We start from the raw sequence: 17,235 nt of genomic DNA on the forward strand, positions 1-17,235 counted from the left end.
GTGAGTGCATTAGGCTACCGCTCGCACTCGGCCAACAAATCTAGTCCCGCGCCGCACGTCTCTAGATCACGGGTCCGGCCCGAGTATAGCGGAGGGAAATATCGGGCTCGGGCAGAGAATCTAAGCTCTAAACAGGACAGAGTAACTTGCCTTTCCAGATTAAATGTCTGTTCTTGGTATTGGATTTTGTGAAAAAAATTTTCTTTGTGAAATAAGTAATTGCGATTTATAGTCCAGTGCGATTTATATATGTTTTTTTCCTCTTCATGACAAATTTTTTGACTGATGCAACTTATACTACGGAGCGACTTATAGTCCGGAAAATACGGTATATGATGACAGAATAAATTTTTTTGGGTGAGCTAAGTATCTACCACCTATTAACTTAGTGTCTTAAAGTATTAATTCACTTTAAAATTTAAATTCTGTCATTTACTCTCCCTTAAGTTGTTTCAAACCTGTATGAATTTCTTTCTTCTGTTGAATGTCGGTAACCAAACAGTTGATGTACCCCATTGACTTCCATAGTATTTTTTTTCCTACTATGGAAGTCAATGGGGTACATCAACTGTCTGGTTACTGACATTCTTCAAAATATCTTCCTTTGTGTTCAGCAGAAGAAATAAATTCATACAGACTGTTCCACAGGTGCATGTTTGATAATTGTTTATAGTTTATTCAACAAGAGTGAAAAAGATTGTCTAAACCCTTTCCAATAAAGTGCTGTGAGTGCAGCAAGCTGACTCACTATAGCTTAGGACTTCAAAGTTATTTTGTACTCAACACAAAACGTCAGTAAATAAAAGTCTTGAATCCAAAGTTCTTCGTTTGACTGTTTAATTATGAATTTCAAAAACATAAAATATAAAAACTGTGTTGCTCCAAAGTCCAGTGGCTTCTGGCTGTTTCACAGGGTTCTATTTCTTTCATAGTAAATCTAACAGCCAATCAAATTACATTATACTAGATCACTGGTCAACTGTTAGCCTTCCATTTGCAACACAGGTTTTCTCAGGTCTTACAAAATAAATTCAAAATATTATTACTTCCATAGAAATGGCTTCAACAAGTGTTGTAAAGCTTATTTTAATTGTACAAAATTCACCAGACACTAGGTGAAGGTGATTAGCTTAATCAGTAGTCATATACTGTCTCTGTAATGTTCAAACTTGGTGTCTTGGTGAACTGAATTTGTCCCAGATGACAATATATTTGTGCAATGTACACATGTATTATTGGTACGTTCAAGGTAAAAAATATCAGACACAACTCAATGTAGAATAACATGTAGGCTGAAGCAATGATATACTGTAATGTATTATAGTGACCTATAATATAACTGAGACAAACTTTTCATTAAACATGTTTGCTGACTGTGATTAGTTCATGAACAGGACTGACTTCACCTGAGAACTATGTAGTCTTTGAAACTATGTCAAATATAAACAGAAGATATTTTTGTAGATGGGTTTTTTTTTTGCATTGATTGTTGCTATGTCCTCTCCTATGTGTTTATCTTGCCTAGATCATCTTACTCATGTCGCTACTTTGTGCTTCCCTGCTGCTTCTTTGACTTCTGTGGGAAGTACCAGCGCAGACAATGTAAGAAGTCTCAGTATAAGGAGTACATTGACTTCATCACAGATGTCAGCACAGTGTGCGGCTTCGACACAGAGGAGGATTGTCTGAGGATACCCTCCACCAAACGGGTAGGTTGGTCCAATGTCTGTAGAGCTGTGGCTCTAGAATGGATTATTTGAGATTCACTTGCAAAAGCAGCTTCTTACATTGACATAACAAAGGCAAAAAAAAATGAGCCTCATTCTGGTGTGTCATTCTCTTTTTCAGGTATGCATAATAGGCAAAGGTAGAAGGTACAGCGAGGCCGAAGAGCCTATGGTAGAGGAGCGGCGAAGTGATTATATCAGGGGCCGTGAGGCCTTATTTACAAGCTCTGGGGTCAGTATGAATGTCAATCAATGTGGCAATCGTAGACCTCACAATGATAATGGACATAATATCTCAACCCCTGTGAATGACTGGGTGAATGGCTTTCAACCAAGAGAAAAGACAGAGGCTGTTAGGAACTGTTCAGCTCTGCCAAGAGATTTTGTGGATGCAGTGGTTCTGAGGGTGGCAAAGGCATTGCTGAGTCTGACTGAGAGAGACATAGAGAGCAGCGATTGCGGTGATGCCTGGAATACAGGAGGTAAGAATGTCTAATGTTTGGCTTAAAAGACTGGAGAGAAACTTCAGGAATACATACAATAAAAATCATGTACTTTCTGGTGTATGTGTAATTTGCTAATGTGTCATGCCATATTTTTCTTAAAGGGGGGGTAAAATACTTAGTTTCAGTCAATCTCATGTTAATCTTGAGTACCTATAGAGTAATAGTGCGTCCTTCATATCTCCAAAAAGTCTTTAGTTTCATCATATTTATAAAATAAAAATACAGCTTTCCGATTCTATCTGGAAAAAGCCGAGGTCCTTGATTCTGGGCGTAGGCGGAGCTATAGACTCAAGCGGGAGCGCGCGGGAAGGTTTGCTTAAAGGGTTAGTTCACCCAAAAATGAAAATAATGTCATTAATGACTCACCCTCATGTCGTTCTAAGCCCGTAAGACCTCCGTTCATCTTCGGAAATCAGTTTAAGATATTTTAGATTTAGTCCGAGAGCTTTCTGTCCGTCCATTGAAACTGTATATACAGTATACTGTCCATGTCCATAAAGGTAATAAAAACATCATCAAAGTATTCCATGTGACATCAGTGGGTTAGTTAGAAGTTTTTGAATCATCGAAAATACTTTTTGGTCCAAAAATAACACAAAATAAGACTTTATTCAGCATTGTATTCTCTCCCGGGTCTGTTGTCAATCCTTCACAGTTACGCTGATGGCGTAAGACGCTGATGACGTGTTATCTGGTGCGCCCGAGCTTCATTTATAGACTGAGGGAAACGCACGCTGTAAAAGTGTCTCATCCGCGACATGCACATTTACGCACCATTAAAAAAATGATATCCACGCAAACAATGTAGAATAGCTTGAATATAGCGTGCGTCTCCCTCAGACTGTAAACGAAGCTCGGGCGCACCAGATAACACGTCATCAGCGTCTTACGTCAGCAGCGTCACTGCAGAGTCCTGAACGCAGATTGACAACAGACCCGGGAGAGAATACAATGCTGAATAAAGTCTTATTTTGTGTTATTTTTGGACCAAAAAGTATTTTCGATGCTTCAAAAACTTCTAACTAACCCACTGATGTCACATGGACTACTTTGATGATGTTTTTATAACCTTTATGGACATGGACAGTATACTGTATATACAGTTTCAATGGACGGACAGAAAGCTCTCGGACTAAATCTAAAATATCTTAAACTGTGTTCCGAAGATGAACGGAGGTCTTACGGGCTTAGAACGACATGAGGGTGAGTCATTAATGACATTATTTTCATTTTTGGGTGAACTAACCCTTTAATATTATATTTTAATTGCAACCGGTTTGCAAATCCAGCGACGACCTGGGCCTTGTTAATAAAACATTCGTCACTGAAATGACCAGAACACAAAACCGCACTTGCCACACTCCTTTGCTGTCTCGGAAATACAAACTGCATCCACTGTTCCAGTAACACTGGGTTCTTTGGGAAGCTGAACAAGGTAAACTTTCCCTCACATCCCAAAACACACTTTTTTGGAGACATTCTTGACATCAACCATTCCTATTTAGCGCTGCTGATGATGATTTCCGGTAGTAGCGCGTCGATGAGCGCGGTCTTTCTCTCTGGTCGACGTGTGCGTGAACGTGCTTTTCCGAGAGCAATGCTCATATAAGGAGTTCCACTCTGGTCTACGTCATTAGATCTACGATAGAAAAAAAACAGCCGAAACGTGTTGCATCCCGGAAGTATGATTTTCAGCACAGAAATTCTCTGTTATTCGTTCAAAATAACTTTTCAAACTTTGGCCATTATTAGCATGAGAATCCATCTCTTTAACACTGTAAACAACTCTGAATACATGAAACACCATTGTACCCCCCCTTTAACTGTGTTACAGTTAAAGTTGGCTAGAAAATAAACATCCACCATATGTGTTTTCTAAATGCCTGTACATAGGTTTCATTTAAAGAAAAAAAGTTTTGTCCTTAATGTAATGTTTCATCAAAATATCATAACTGGATCTTCTGGTGAAAACAACAGAATTATCTTTGTTGATGTATGCAGGACTTCTCCAGTTATTTAGTCCACTTAAATCCTGCTCCTGCAAGCTCACGTTCATCTGCCACCCCTTTTGAGCGCAGCAGCCACATCTTAAAATCCAATCAGCCACTGATGCAAGTCCTTGCCCTCAATTTTTTATTCTTTAAATAATCCATTACACTCAGATGTACATCACAATATGGAAGAAAATATCTGCCGCTATTTCCATTTCATTGTGACTTTAATATATGTAATATAAAAAAGAATAGAGGTCACCATGTTGATCACAGTCACCATGAAATCAAAATTGACAATTCTTTTTTTTTTTTATGGAATATTGCAGTATTTTATTATAAATAATCTATCCATGCACATCATTAAAATATGATAATTTAAAAGAAAATTAATGTGCCCTTATAATATTTAATCAAAATAACAACGATGTCTTGCATCGTTGTCTTTATCTCTTCTCTGATGACGTGTTTACAGGCACGAGGGTAGGACAACCTGTGACTCACATGAGATTGCATTCGCAGCAATCCAGTCAAACCACAAAGATCCAACGATCTAATCAATTCCTCATGGACAAAATCTAGTCCCACCCTACGTTTATTTTTGTTCAAGATGCCGTTTCACTCAGATATACATCACAATGGGAAGAAAAGACTAATGCAACTTACTATTCATGCAGACTTAAAATACATCGAAAATCCCGGTGCCATGGGCGGGCATTGGGAGGCCTACAGTAGCCTCCCCTGTGAGTCACTTGTGCCCGCCCTGGACGAGCCTGTCTCCCTTCACCAACTCCAAGTTACGTCCCGATAATAATAATAATAATAATAAATATAGCTGCAAGCAGCCATTACGGGGCCAAGCGCAAAAGCAGACGACGAGATATGCCTACATGGCTGAAAGTGTGAGACAAACTGCAGCAAGGAGCAATTAAAGACATTTGAAGATGAATTTTGGCAAAATGGTTGAAAAATCACATACATTAACTAAAAATATGATTATCACTTTCGACCAATAGGTGGCGCAATTACGAAACTGATGTGATGTGGTCAGAGTGAAGTGACAATGACACTTACAAAGTTTGGTGTCAATATGTCAAGGCATTGCAGATATAAAGCCTGAATAGTCATTTTGGCATCATGCCTCAACTTTGCCACTGCGGTATACGAAAACGGTTTCGTCTATCGACACGAAATCCATAACTTTTACTCGGCACGGTCTGGAGATGACACGATCCGATTTTGGTGAAAATCGGACGTTCGGTCTAGGAGGAGTTCGAAAAAGTAGGTTTTAAAAGAAAATAAAGATGGCGGACAGGAAGTTTGGCTGACTATGGCAAAATTGGTATCTATGTTTTCAGCATAACCCAAGGAATCTATTGAGATCAGTGTCATTACTATAGGCAAATTTATTCAAAAGTTATTAGCATTTTTGGAAATTTCATTATAACTTTTGACCAAAAGGTGGCGCTGTCTCATACATTTTTGAGTACCTTTAGGGCATTGTACTGATGACCCATACTGAGTTTCGCAACGAAACGTTTATGCGTTCATAAAATACAGCATTTTAGCACATAATTCAAAATGGCCGACAGCCAAAATGGCCGATATGGGAAGATTGGATATCAGTCGACTCAGCACGACGCCCTGAATCTAACGAGACCACTTTTGTGATTTTTGGACAAACCGTTCAGAAGTTATAAGCAAAAACATAAATTCTTCATATCTCCGGACCAGTAGGTGGCGCTGCGCCGAAACGCAGCTTGTAGCCTCAGGTCATGCTTGTGATGACATGTACCAAATTTGGTCTGAATCCGATAAAGCGTTGTGGAGATACGGCCTTACGTCTGTTTTCGCAAGCGCTACGTAAATTTTTTTTGCGCGGTATTCAAGAACGGTAATCCGAATCAACTTGAATTCCATAACTTTTGGTCGTCAAGGTCTGGAGGTGATCTGGTTCATTTTTCGTGAAATTCGGAGCAACGGCCTAGGAGGAGTTCGAAAAAGTAGGTTTTTCGGAAAATTAAAAATGGCGGGAAAACTATTATGACGGAAAATGACGTCATAGGGTGCAGTCGAATCGTCATGAGCTCAGGAATCAGAGGAAAAAGGAATTTTGTTTCTAGCCCTTGTGGTTCAAAAGTTATTAGCATAAACATGAGTGAAACTTTGGACAGCTGGTGGCGCTAGAGGGAATGAGTTGGAGACTCCAAATTTGGTATGGTGATAGATCAGGCTGTCCTCTATCACTGTGCCAATTTTCATAAGTTTCCCGCAAACGGTTCTATAGGCTGCCATAGATGCCCAGTCGGAAAAAGAAAAAGAAGCAGAATAAGAACCAGAACAAATACAATAGGTGCCCGCACCTTCAGTGCTTGGCCCCTAATAATTCATTACATTTATATAGCGCTTTTCTCGACACTCAAAGCGCTTTACATAGAACGGTGAATCTCCTCAACCGCCACCAATGTAAAGCATCCACCAGCCTCCACCATTTTCTTAATCAATAGGCTACTGTTATCAAAAGTTATCTTTTTGTATATATATAACTCCTGAATAAAAATAAAAATGTGTTTGGTCTGATTTAAAAAGAATAATAATTGTTTCATTGGTATGTCGATAGTGAGCGCAGAAATGCAGGTAATAAGCGGTCTTAAATAAAAAAGGTGCTAATAAGCGATGCTAAAATAGAACAAAAACAGTCAATATTTCGTCTAAAATGTAAGTGACTTAATATTAATTACATGTCTTATGAAATCAGTGTCACATTTTCAGTGTCATTATTTTTACCGCAGTATGTTAACTGAGTTTCTTTGTGTGTGCTGCACTCATAGACTGGCTGTGCTCATTTGTTTAGATTTCTCCTCGAGAGTGTAACGAATGGACTTAATCAAAATGCTCTAGACATCATAAAACCTTCCCCCTCTCCCCTGTTGTCATCGGGCCCCAAACCAGTTCTCTTCAAAGACCATTATCACCTCTGCTCTATGGGATCAATATCCCGCCAAATGTATTGCGGCCAGGGATAAAAAAATAAGAAGCATGATTCAAAAATTTAAAGATATATTGCACAAACTGAAAAAAATAATGCAAAATGATCAGAATAGCAAACAACGTGGTCACAGATCAAAATATAATAAGCTTGAATAAAAAAATAACAAGCATGAATAAAACCTTAAAACACATTAAAAATGATTTTGCACGAAACTTAAACTTATGTTCATGTTTTCTTTAAAATAACGTTTTACTTGGTTGTATTACTTTGTGCTCTCTTGCATTTTCTGCTCATATATATATTTTTTTTACGCTTGTGCTGTTTTTCTCCTCGCTCTTCTTTCCATGATCTGCGCTTGCTCTTCCAAATGTTGCAGTTCGAGTTTGATGTAAATTAGGACGGGCTTAAGCTTCACCATTGTTCTAGATTGTTCTAGTTCTAGATTGACAGCTTCTCCTCTAGCCAATCAATTGAAGAGGCGAGTTGACGTCACTCCAAATGCGACTCATGGCTACTGATGCTCACTCATACAGGGAAAGACAACAGTTTATTTTAAACTTTACAAGGACTTTCAAGCAGTAAAGTTATCTGAACTCTGGACATATACAAATAACTAAATTCCTCTTTTTTTGAGATACATGAGAATTTGAATGTGCACACTGGTAATTGGTCTTAAACAACATTACTTGGCTCATGATGTTAATATGCTAAGGCTCAGGGTTCCTACGGGGTTTGGAAAAGTATGGAATTTGATTTGAGTAATTTCCAGGTCTGGAAAAGTATGGAAAAAAGAAAGCAGAGTATGGAAAAATATTTGCATTTCCAGACTATTGCCCCTGTTTAGTTTTCTATTATAGAAAATCTAATGAATTTAAAATAACAATAATAAAAAAATGCTGTGCATTCACGAGTTCACACATACATGAAATCAGATATAGTCATTTATCCCCCCTTTGACTGGGATAGAAAACCAGCCAAGAGTGAGGTGATGGGGTGGTGGAGGACACGGGTGATACCGGCTTAAATCCACTTTTTGGGGTGAAAATACTGACATGCCTAAGACTTTTGCACAGTAGTATATGATAAACTTTTTTGTGCCCTCGAGAAACTATTCACATGTGCACGTGAATTGTTTTGCATGCTTGCACATTACAATTTATAGTTTTATATATAACCTTTGTCTACTGACACTACAGCTGAATATATCAATAACTGGCTTAAAATATTTTTTGCGGGGTGAAAATCCTAATTTTGCTTTGGAGGTCTCCTACAAAAAACGCTTTCATTTTCTCATAATATACATTGCACATCACCACATTTTTCATGATTCTCACACAGGTTCGATGAATCAGTCTCTTTAAATCCCTCCTTGTCACGACTCACGAGCCTACTCTGCTGTGATTGGTCTACCACTTACAGTGCTTATCGGAAGCCCACACCACTACTAAACCTACCCTAACCTACCCATGCGTATCCTATGCACGTAAAAACGAATTCTCGCGTATAAATTGCACGGTAAAAACACAATAGGTGCTAGGGACGCATTTAGTGTGACCGGGTTGGTTACCCAGTGACCTACCCAGTAGCCGTCACGGAAGTGGGATTCAAATTCCTGATGACTCGTTTTAAGTGGTTCAAAGTCGATTCTTTCTTTTTAGAAACAATAACTTAATTTATTGCGTGCTCTTTCATTTTCATACCTTTGCAGATAGCTGCATTACACATTGTATGAAAGGGAATATTTGAAAAAGCATAATAGGGGCACTTTTAATATGGTGTGAAAATCTATAGAGAAGATTTGAAATTTGAGTCTGGAAAATTATGGAATTTTGAAATGGAAAATGTGTAGGAACCCTGAAGGCTGCTGTAAGTGAAACATCCTGCAGTTTTGAAACGCTACATTTCTTTGCAAAAAATACATTTAAAAAAGCCATTGTACTCGTCTGAAGACTTTAGGACTTTGACCTTTCACTACTACGCACAGCCTACCTTTTTAATTTTTAAATTAGTTCCATTACAGACAAGGCCTACAGTGCAAAAAGTATAACACCGTGTCTTAACCGGATACGATAAGATCCAGCGACAAATAATTTGTCTGTCCACACTAGACATGACATGACTGCGAGATGTGTAAAATTCAATCGAAACCCACAGCCAATCAGAACAGCGTGTGGGTGGGCTTTTGCATCAAGTGCGCAGCACCAGAGAGTAATCTTGATGGCAATTGCAAGAAAATGGATAAGTAGGCTACATAATCAAGTTCACAAATATTACACCATTTAAACATTAATCAAAGTCAAGTCAAGTCACCTTTATTTATATAGCGCTTTTTACAATACAGATTGTATCAAAGCAGCTTCACAGTGATAACATGAAAATAATACAAAAAACTATTTCATCATCGTCCACCTTTAAGGCAGATCTATTATATTGTTGAATACTAAAATACATAATACACTAAAATACATAAGCTACTGAGTTACTAAAACAATCTTTGCCAAATAATACACTTGTTTCTTCACAGTTTGAACGTTCTTGTTTCCATTTGTTTAATTTCAAGATCTGAGGTGAATTATCCATTGTTGCTTTTACAGCTACAAAGCTGGGAGCACTAAATGATATTCAAAGTCACCTTACATGCTTTTAACATTAAATAAAGCTCATAAACAGTACCTATGATTATCATTCCCACACTTTGTGTTTGTTGTTCCAGCGAGACGTCGCAGAAAAATAGAAACAGTTTCTAGAATAGAATCGTTGCGTGTCGCTTTCGCGGCTGGTTAGACAAAAACTCTGATTAACATGGAAAATATTAATTTTATCGCAAGTCGCGTCGCATGTAGTTAGGACACGCTGTAAGACAAATACAAGGCATTTATGGTACAGTTCAAAGTATGTAAAACAAAGAACAACTACTCAAATTTAAAACATGTAGCCTTTGTAAAAAATAAATAAATATATCGCACAGCCTATCGGCCGATCCGTTACCGTTTAATGCGCCATCCTCAAATATTTTCTTAATTGTTGGTGTTAAACGATCATATAGCTAACCTGGTAATTCTAAGACTAAATGTACCATAGTGCATTGACTACGCCAGATTTGACAAAAGATTAATGAAAATTATAGTGTTCAGTTACAGAAACCAGGTGTATTTGATGCAGTGATTTATTACATACTTTATTGTGTTTATTTACATAGCTACATAACAGCATATTACTTTAGGATTCATGTTTTAAATATACCTTAAATTTTGAATAAAGCAATTTGAAAATTATTTAAAAGATCAGGGATGGGCAACGTCGTTTCTGGAGTGCCGCTGTCCGAGTTTAGCGTCAACTCAGAGTTTAGTGCAGAGTTTAGCGTCAACTACTGTCTGTAGTATTAGACACTTGGTTGTATCTTCAGCAGGATTCTTTATTGAGAACACGAGCTGTCGGTAGCTGCAGTCATCAAGTCTTACTAAGGCAGTGTACATTGTAGTTTATATACATTTAGAGGGCAGTGCTTAGAAATGGAGACAAAGCACCTGGGTGACGACCTTAAACAAAAGCATGCAAATGAAGTACAGGAGTAAGCCCGTTAACGGAATTTCCCTGTTCTCATCAGCATAAGAGTGTCATTCAAATGCATAGATGCTAATCCAATCAGTCAACGACTGGGCCAGGGGCTCCAAGAGCCATTAAAGACAAATGGTGAGAGTCTCAGTAATCTGACTCATTTAACTTACAATAGAGAGAACAGGACTGGCAGGAATCTCTTGCTGGAAACGCTACTTAGAGGGCACCTATTATGGAATTTTGAAATTTACCTTTCATGTAGTGTGTAACATAGATCTAAGTGAACAAAAACATCCTGCAAAGTTTGAAATATGAAAGTGCACCGTATATAAAGTTATTGTCTTTCAAAAGTAAGAGTCGACTCTGAGTCATTTTTATGAATCGTTAGAAGACCGAAGCTTTTTCTCTGACTATATGACGTCAACTTGTCAAGTTATTTGAATATGATACGCCCACTTATTGCGCTCCAAGGCCAGGGAAAATATCATGGCGACGAGACGCTGTGTTCTGAAGTGCGACTCAAAAGCAAACCTTTTTCATCTGCCCAAGGAGGAGCATTTGAAGACTAAGTGGCTACAATTCATATAACTATACCACAGAAGTGTAGTCCGAGCCTTGTGCTTTGTTCACGCCATTTTGAAGACGATTGCTTTTTAAATGCAATCTAACTTGGATTCGCGAGCCGGCTGATATTGAAGGAAGGTTCATTTCTAAGTGTATTTGCATCAGCTTCCTCATCCGTATCACAACCTGTAAGTGTTATTAATAATTATTGCTTTTATGTTTTATGTAGCATGCTTAATAATTATTTTGTTTGTTGAGTAAGCACCGTTTAGCTTCTAGGTCTTCAATGGCAATTGTATTGAGATATGTGAAGTGTTTGTCGTTGTTTTCGGAGTTGTCTTAAAGCAGGGGTTCTCAAAGTTTTGATAGGTGAGGGCCAATTTAGGAACCCAACATTGAACTGAGGGCCGCCAAAGGGGCGGGGGAGAAAAAGAAAAAAAAAACTGAAGAGAAAATCCCATTTGAAATAATTTTAATGACCAGGTTGCATCTCTACAGTTTAAATTTACTGCAATAAACACATTTTAATTTATGACTGAGGCTAAACCTGGCAAAACTTGTGAAAATCTTGAGAAAAATTGCAATTCAAACAAAATCCCTAGTGTTCTCTACCCTCAACAGACAAATTTTGGATATAACAGTCCTGTGTGCAGTCCATTTCAAGTACGAGAGAGAGAGAGAGAGAGAGAGAGCGCAGAGAGAGAACAGAGAGACAGACAGACAGACAGACAGACAGAGAGAGAGAGAGAGAGAGAGAGAGAGAGAGAGAGAGAACAGAGAGACAGACAGAGAGAGAGAGAGAGAAACTTTTAAAATAGAAGCTTACCAAACAAGTCATCATCATCATGCATACACTCTTAAAAATGATGGGTTAAAAATAACCCAACTTGGGTTGTTTTATAACCCAACCGCTGGAGCAATATTGCACCAGACCAGCAGTAGTTAATTTGACCCAGAAAGTTGGGTCGGTCATATTTAACCCAACAGTTGAGTTAAATATTCTACCCAAATGCTGGGTAAAACTAATTATAATTATGGGTTGATTTAACTACATATTAGTTATATAGTGTACCCAATTGCTGGGTCAAATTAATTACAATTATGGGTTGATTTAACTATATATTAGTTATATAGTGTACCCAAATGCTGGGTCAAATTAATTACAATTATGGGTTGATTTAACTACATATTAGTTATATAGTGTACCCAAATGCTGGGTCAAATTAATTACAATTCTAGGTTGATTAAACTACATATTATGGAGGGTAAAATTTACCCATATGCCAGATTAAGTCTAACACATTACAGTACAATTTAGAAAATAAATTGCAATTGACTACCCATTTAAAACTGTTAAACTACAAACCTAGAACAGAATACATACAATACATTTAGGCATATATTATACAATAAACACTTAAACAATACAAAAACAAAACACCAATGGAATCTTTGAAAAAAATTATTACATTAATATCGACAATATACTGGAACTGGTGCAGTTCCTAACAATATACTGGTATTGGTGCAGTTTCTAACAGTACTGGAACTGGAGCAGATCTTAACAATATACTGGTATTGCTGCAGTTTCTAACAATATACTGGAACTGGTGCAGTTCCTAACAATATACTGGAACTGGTGCAGTTCCTAACAATATACTGGAACTGATGCAGTTCACTCAGGTTGGAACACATCCAGAGCAAAACAACAATTTTGATTAAACTGGATGAACACTCGACAGGCCAACACTCAGCAGCTCTATATTGAACAAATTAAAATTCCTAAAAGCTGCTATTAAGCTACTTGCAAGCAAGTATTCTAGTCTTGAAAAACTTTATTTTTGACTCACCTCCTGGAATTTCATAGATCACATTTTGCACGAATTTCCACACATGCTCACACTGTTTTGGGTATTCGACGTCAAAGACAAAAAATGCCTTAAAACAGACATCAATGGCCTGAAGCAGTGTTTTTTGCGCCAGGGCCTGTCCAGATATTATTACGAATGCCTGAGATGCACTCCGGTCATTACCCAGCGTCAGGACGTGGGGGTATGGCTTGGACGCCTTGGCCTCATGGAGATACTCGACCATGTTTATTCCAGGCTAAAAAAGAAAATACAAGAGAGTGAGATATACAAGAGTGCGAGTAAGGACCAAATGTCTACCGACTACTATAGTAAAAAAAATATATAGTAAACTGTAATAGTCTACATTTCATTACATAACGAAATATTCCAAACCTTTTTTGATCAAGTGTTAGAGCATATAGCTCACATTACAGAAAATAACATTCATTTACATTCTGTAAAGAACAACAAAGTTGTCAGTCACTGAAATATGGATGTTTTGCTTCATCAAATAATTTTTTTTAATTTAATAATTACCTGGTATGCGAGCCCTTGCAAGAGCAGCATCATCTGGCGTTTGTGGTGATGTCGTCTGTGCCGTGCTCCGCGACCTGCTGGTTGATCTCAGCCGCTTCCTGATGTTCCGCAGCCTTTCCTCTAGGAATCCAGTGGCTTCGTACTGGGGTACCATATTTCCTGTGCACAAAGGAAAAAAATTTCATACTTTGTTAGTTTTAATTAAAAAAAAATTATATATAAAAAAAGAAAAATCAAGGAAATTTCTCTGGCATTTCTTTCGTTTTGCTGTATCGAAAACATACCGAACCGTGAATTTTGTGAACCGTTACACCCCTATTTGTTATTACAAAATAGTATGAAGCACTGAAAGCCTACAAAATACATGTGCCCTATTAATTTATTGGAGTCACTTTGACATTATATTGAAGCTATATTGAAAAAAAGAGGACATTTTATTTCATAAGAAATCGCGTCTGAAAAGGGCTTGAGTAGCAAAGACTTGATATGCTGTGGATGGAAAAAACTAGCCAAATATTTCTTAATTCTTACCTTTAAATCTTTCGACAAGGTCTGTCAGTTGCCAGTCTGTTAAAGTGTTTATGACAAAGGTGTCCATTGATCTGAAACAAACAAAAAAAGAGCTTAAGCAAAAATACAATTTCTACCATGCAAACGCAATGCTGACTATAACAGCAGAATATACTCCAATTTGAAGATACCAGCTAGGCCTATTTTATTTAGCATCACAAAATCCTTCTCTCTTTACAATTCATATGACAAATTGTATACATGTAAATTGTCTATGTTCTCTTACTGCACAATAATATTTGTAATAAACTCACAGCATAGCTTTCAAAGCACATAAATATATTATATATTTCTTAATGTCACAGGCCCCCCCGCGCAGAAGGCGAAATAGACAGATAAGACTGACAGTTCTGCAAAATAAGTGCATCCGATCTTTATATGTAATAGATCACTTAATAAACCAAACACAAATTTGAAATAAACTCATAATGAACACTATAACCTTTACTGGAATCAATTTGAATCGAATTAACGTTACCGTAAACGCATTTCACTATCACCTCGTGTTACAGAGCTCACAAAATGGAGGACAGTCGACTGCATTAACGTTATGTGCATATCAACATATTCACAACCCCGAACGTCATTACCCGAATTATCTGCGCTATAAACAAATACATTTGCATCACAGATCTCGTGTGCATATAATCAAGTTGTAACAATAATACCTGCAAAAATAACAGGAAAAAATTGAGGAGGAAAAATCCGTGTCACGTCGCACCAAACGCTCAGCAGATGTAACGGCGCGCAGGTGCACACACACACAAGTTCCTAATTGAGAGTCGTCGTCTTCTTCTTTTAGAGTTTTTTGGCGGTTGGCACACAATGATATGGTGCATTACTGCCACCAACTGGTATGAAGGGTGAAACTGAATGACTATTTCTTTATAGATACTTTCAGCATCTAGTCATAGTTGGCGGCGTGGTCGGCGTGGGGGAAAACACAGCGACTCTCCAGTTTCGACAAATATAAATATACTAATTTATTAGGTAACGCAACACAGACAATGTGAATAAGAAAAGTAGTGTACACATACCTTTTATTATTTATTTGCCTCGCTGGATGACCAGTCAGGTTCTCTGCTGTGACGAGCGCTCGGTGTGTGGACTCTGCTGATGATGTTCGAAGCACAATCAACCCACTTGCTGGGTCAAACGATATATATGTTGGGTTGATGGATTTTGACCCAACGCATGAGTTGAACAAAATTACCCAAATTCCATATAAATAACCCATAATGGGTAAAACATTTCATAACCCAGCGGTTGGGTAGATTAAATAACCCAGCATTTTTTAGAGTGTATCATCATATCATTGCCTGTCATGGTGCGTTCACACCGGACGCGAATAGCGCGTCAGGCGCGAGTCATTTCAATGTTAAGTCAATGCAAAGACGCGTTACGCGCGTAAACGTCTTTGCATTGACTTAACATTGAAATCACTCGCGCCTGACGCGCTATTCGCGTCCGGTGTGTGGGTGCAGTCAGTCGCGTTTCCATTATTACTGCACCCACACACCGGACGCGAATAGCGCGTCAGGCGCGAGTGATTTCCATGTTAAGTCAATGCAAAGACGCGTTACACGCGTTTTACGCGCATAACGCCTCTTTGCATTGACTTAACATTGAAATGACTCGCGCCTGACGCGCTATTCGCGTCCGGTGTGAAAGCACCATTACAGATTTGCGCAAATGTTTTGCCCTATTATTAGCCTATCTATATATTTTAATCCGTAATTGAAAAATGAACGGTTGTTGTCTTTTTGAAACGAAACACTTCTCAAAACGTCTTTTTGAACACCAAAATTTTAATTTGAAACACCAACTGCTGCGCAAAAAAAGTAAATATCGACGAATTTTCAGATTTTTGTTTATGACTTTTTGACACTTTTTTAAGCATTGTTGTATTTTATTTGACAAAAGCACAACGTTTTATTGTTATTATGAGTTCACATAAATAAAAGTAGTTGCGAATAATGTATTATTATTTTATGTATGATCAGAAATTAGATAAAAAAATTTAAGGTAATGGAAACGAGGCTATTAATAAGCTTGTCATTAAATCACACTGAATATTGATTACTTGGTCAACATACCCTTTTAAATTGCAATGGGATTTGAATTGCAATGGGATTTGTGGTGCTCTTTTCGGTTGGCCACGATTCCTCTGATGTTCCTCTGTTGCAATTACCTTCTTGCAGATCAGGCAAACGACTTTATCCGACCCGTGAGGTTCGACAAAGTAGCCTAATCGTTTGTCCATTTATCTTGAAACTGCCTTTTCTCCTCGCTAACATGACGTTTTTTTCTCGAAGGGCCAGGCTCCCGCCCTGGCTCTCGCTCCATCATATCCATCTAACGTTACAGACAACCGTTCCGTTGATGCCTTCTGGGAGTGAGAGGTCAAGTGCGATCGGTCGTAATTACCGCTTATGCCTATAGATGCCGCTAAACACCACTAAACGAAAAAATATTTTTTCAAAGCAATGTACAGTTTTAACAGTTTTACAAATGTTATCAGATGTTATCGCGGGCCGCCAGAAATGTTTCCGCGGGCCGCCATTGGCCCGCGGGCCGCACTTTGAGAACCAATGTCTTAAAGAATAGAATAATACCTCGTAGTAACGTAACTGCATTTTTTTTTGTAAAAACGTTATGTTTATGCATCGGGCTAACGCAAACAAAGACTGATTGTGCTTTTACAATATGAACTCTGGGCTATGCTCGCTAACATAACATTAAATTCTTTATCTTATTTTAATTTTTTTACTACAAACTACAAAGCAGTGGACCATAATCATTATTATAACACGATTTAATTGATAAAAGCATCATTGTACTCCGTATTAAACAATAAGTATTATCTCTGTAAACACTGCTGGGTCATCTGACCAATCAACGCAGATTAGCGTCGCGCAAAGGAGGGGTTTGGAAAAACGA

General features: G+C 38.0%; 2 protein-coding genes across 5 annotated transcripts in view; one reads left to right on the plus strand and one right to left on the minus strand.

Moving 5' to 3' along the window:
• The window catches only part of trmt44 (tRNA methyltransferase 44 homolog), a 157,447-nt gene that overhangs the window by 114,893 nt on the left and 25,319 nt on the right, over positions 1–17,235 (plus strand). For both annotated transcript variants that reach the window (XM_079603545.1, XM_079603546.1), the window contains exons 8-9: positions 1,526–1,709; positions 1,849–2,209. In XM_079603545.1, the coding sequence (XP_079459671.1) occupies positions 1,526–1,709; positions 1,849–2,209 (545 nt within the window). The remainder of the gene's footprint in view (positions 1–1,525; positions 1,710–1,848; positions 2,210–17,235) is intronic.
• Positions 12,785–15,587, minus strand: LOC306993765 (uncharacterized protein). 3 transcript variants are annotated; one of them, XM_079603772.1, is made up of 4 exons: positions 15,333–15,587; positions 14,257–14,327; positions 13,726–13,884; positions 12,785–13,444 (listed from the first exon to the last, which is right to left on the minus strand). In XM_079603772.1, exons 1-4 carry the CDS (start codon positions 15,530–15,532, stop codon positions 13,413–13,415), a joined length of 462 nt encoding a protein of 153 aa, XP_079459898.1. In that variant the 5' UTR covers positions 15,533–15,587; the 3' UTR covers positions 12,785–13,412. The 3 variants fall into 3 exon arrangements, with proteins under 3 accessions (XP_079459898.1, XP_079459900.1, XP_079459899.1); XM_079603774.1 differs by lacking the exon at positions 15,333–15,587 and adding an exon at positions 14,964–15,312; XM_079603773.1 differs by lacking the exon at positions 15,333–15,587 and adding an exon at positions 14,774–14,957.

Source organism: Phoxinus phoxinus (assembly GCF_949152265.1).
Source record: "Phoxinus phoxinus genome assembly, chromosome: 2".
NCBI classification, from domain to species: domain Eukaryota; kingdom Metazoa; phylum Chordata; class Actinopteri; order Cypriniformes; family Leuciscidae; genus Phoxinus; species Phoxinus phoxinus.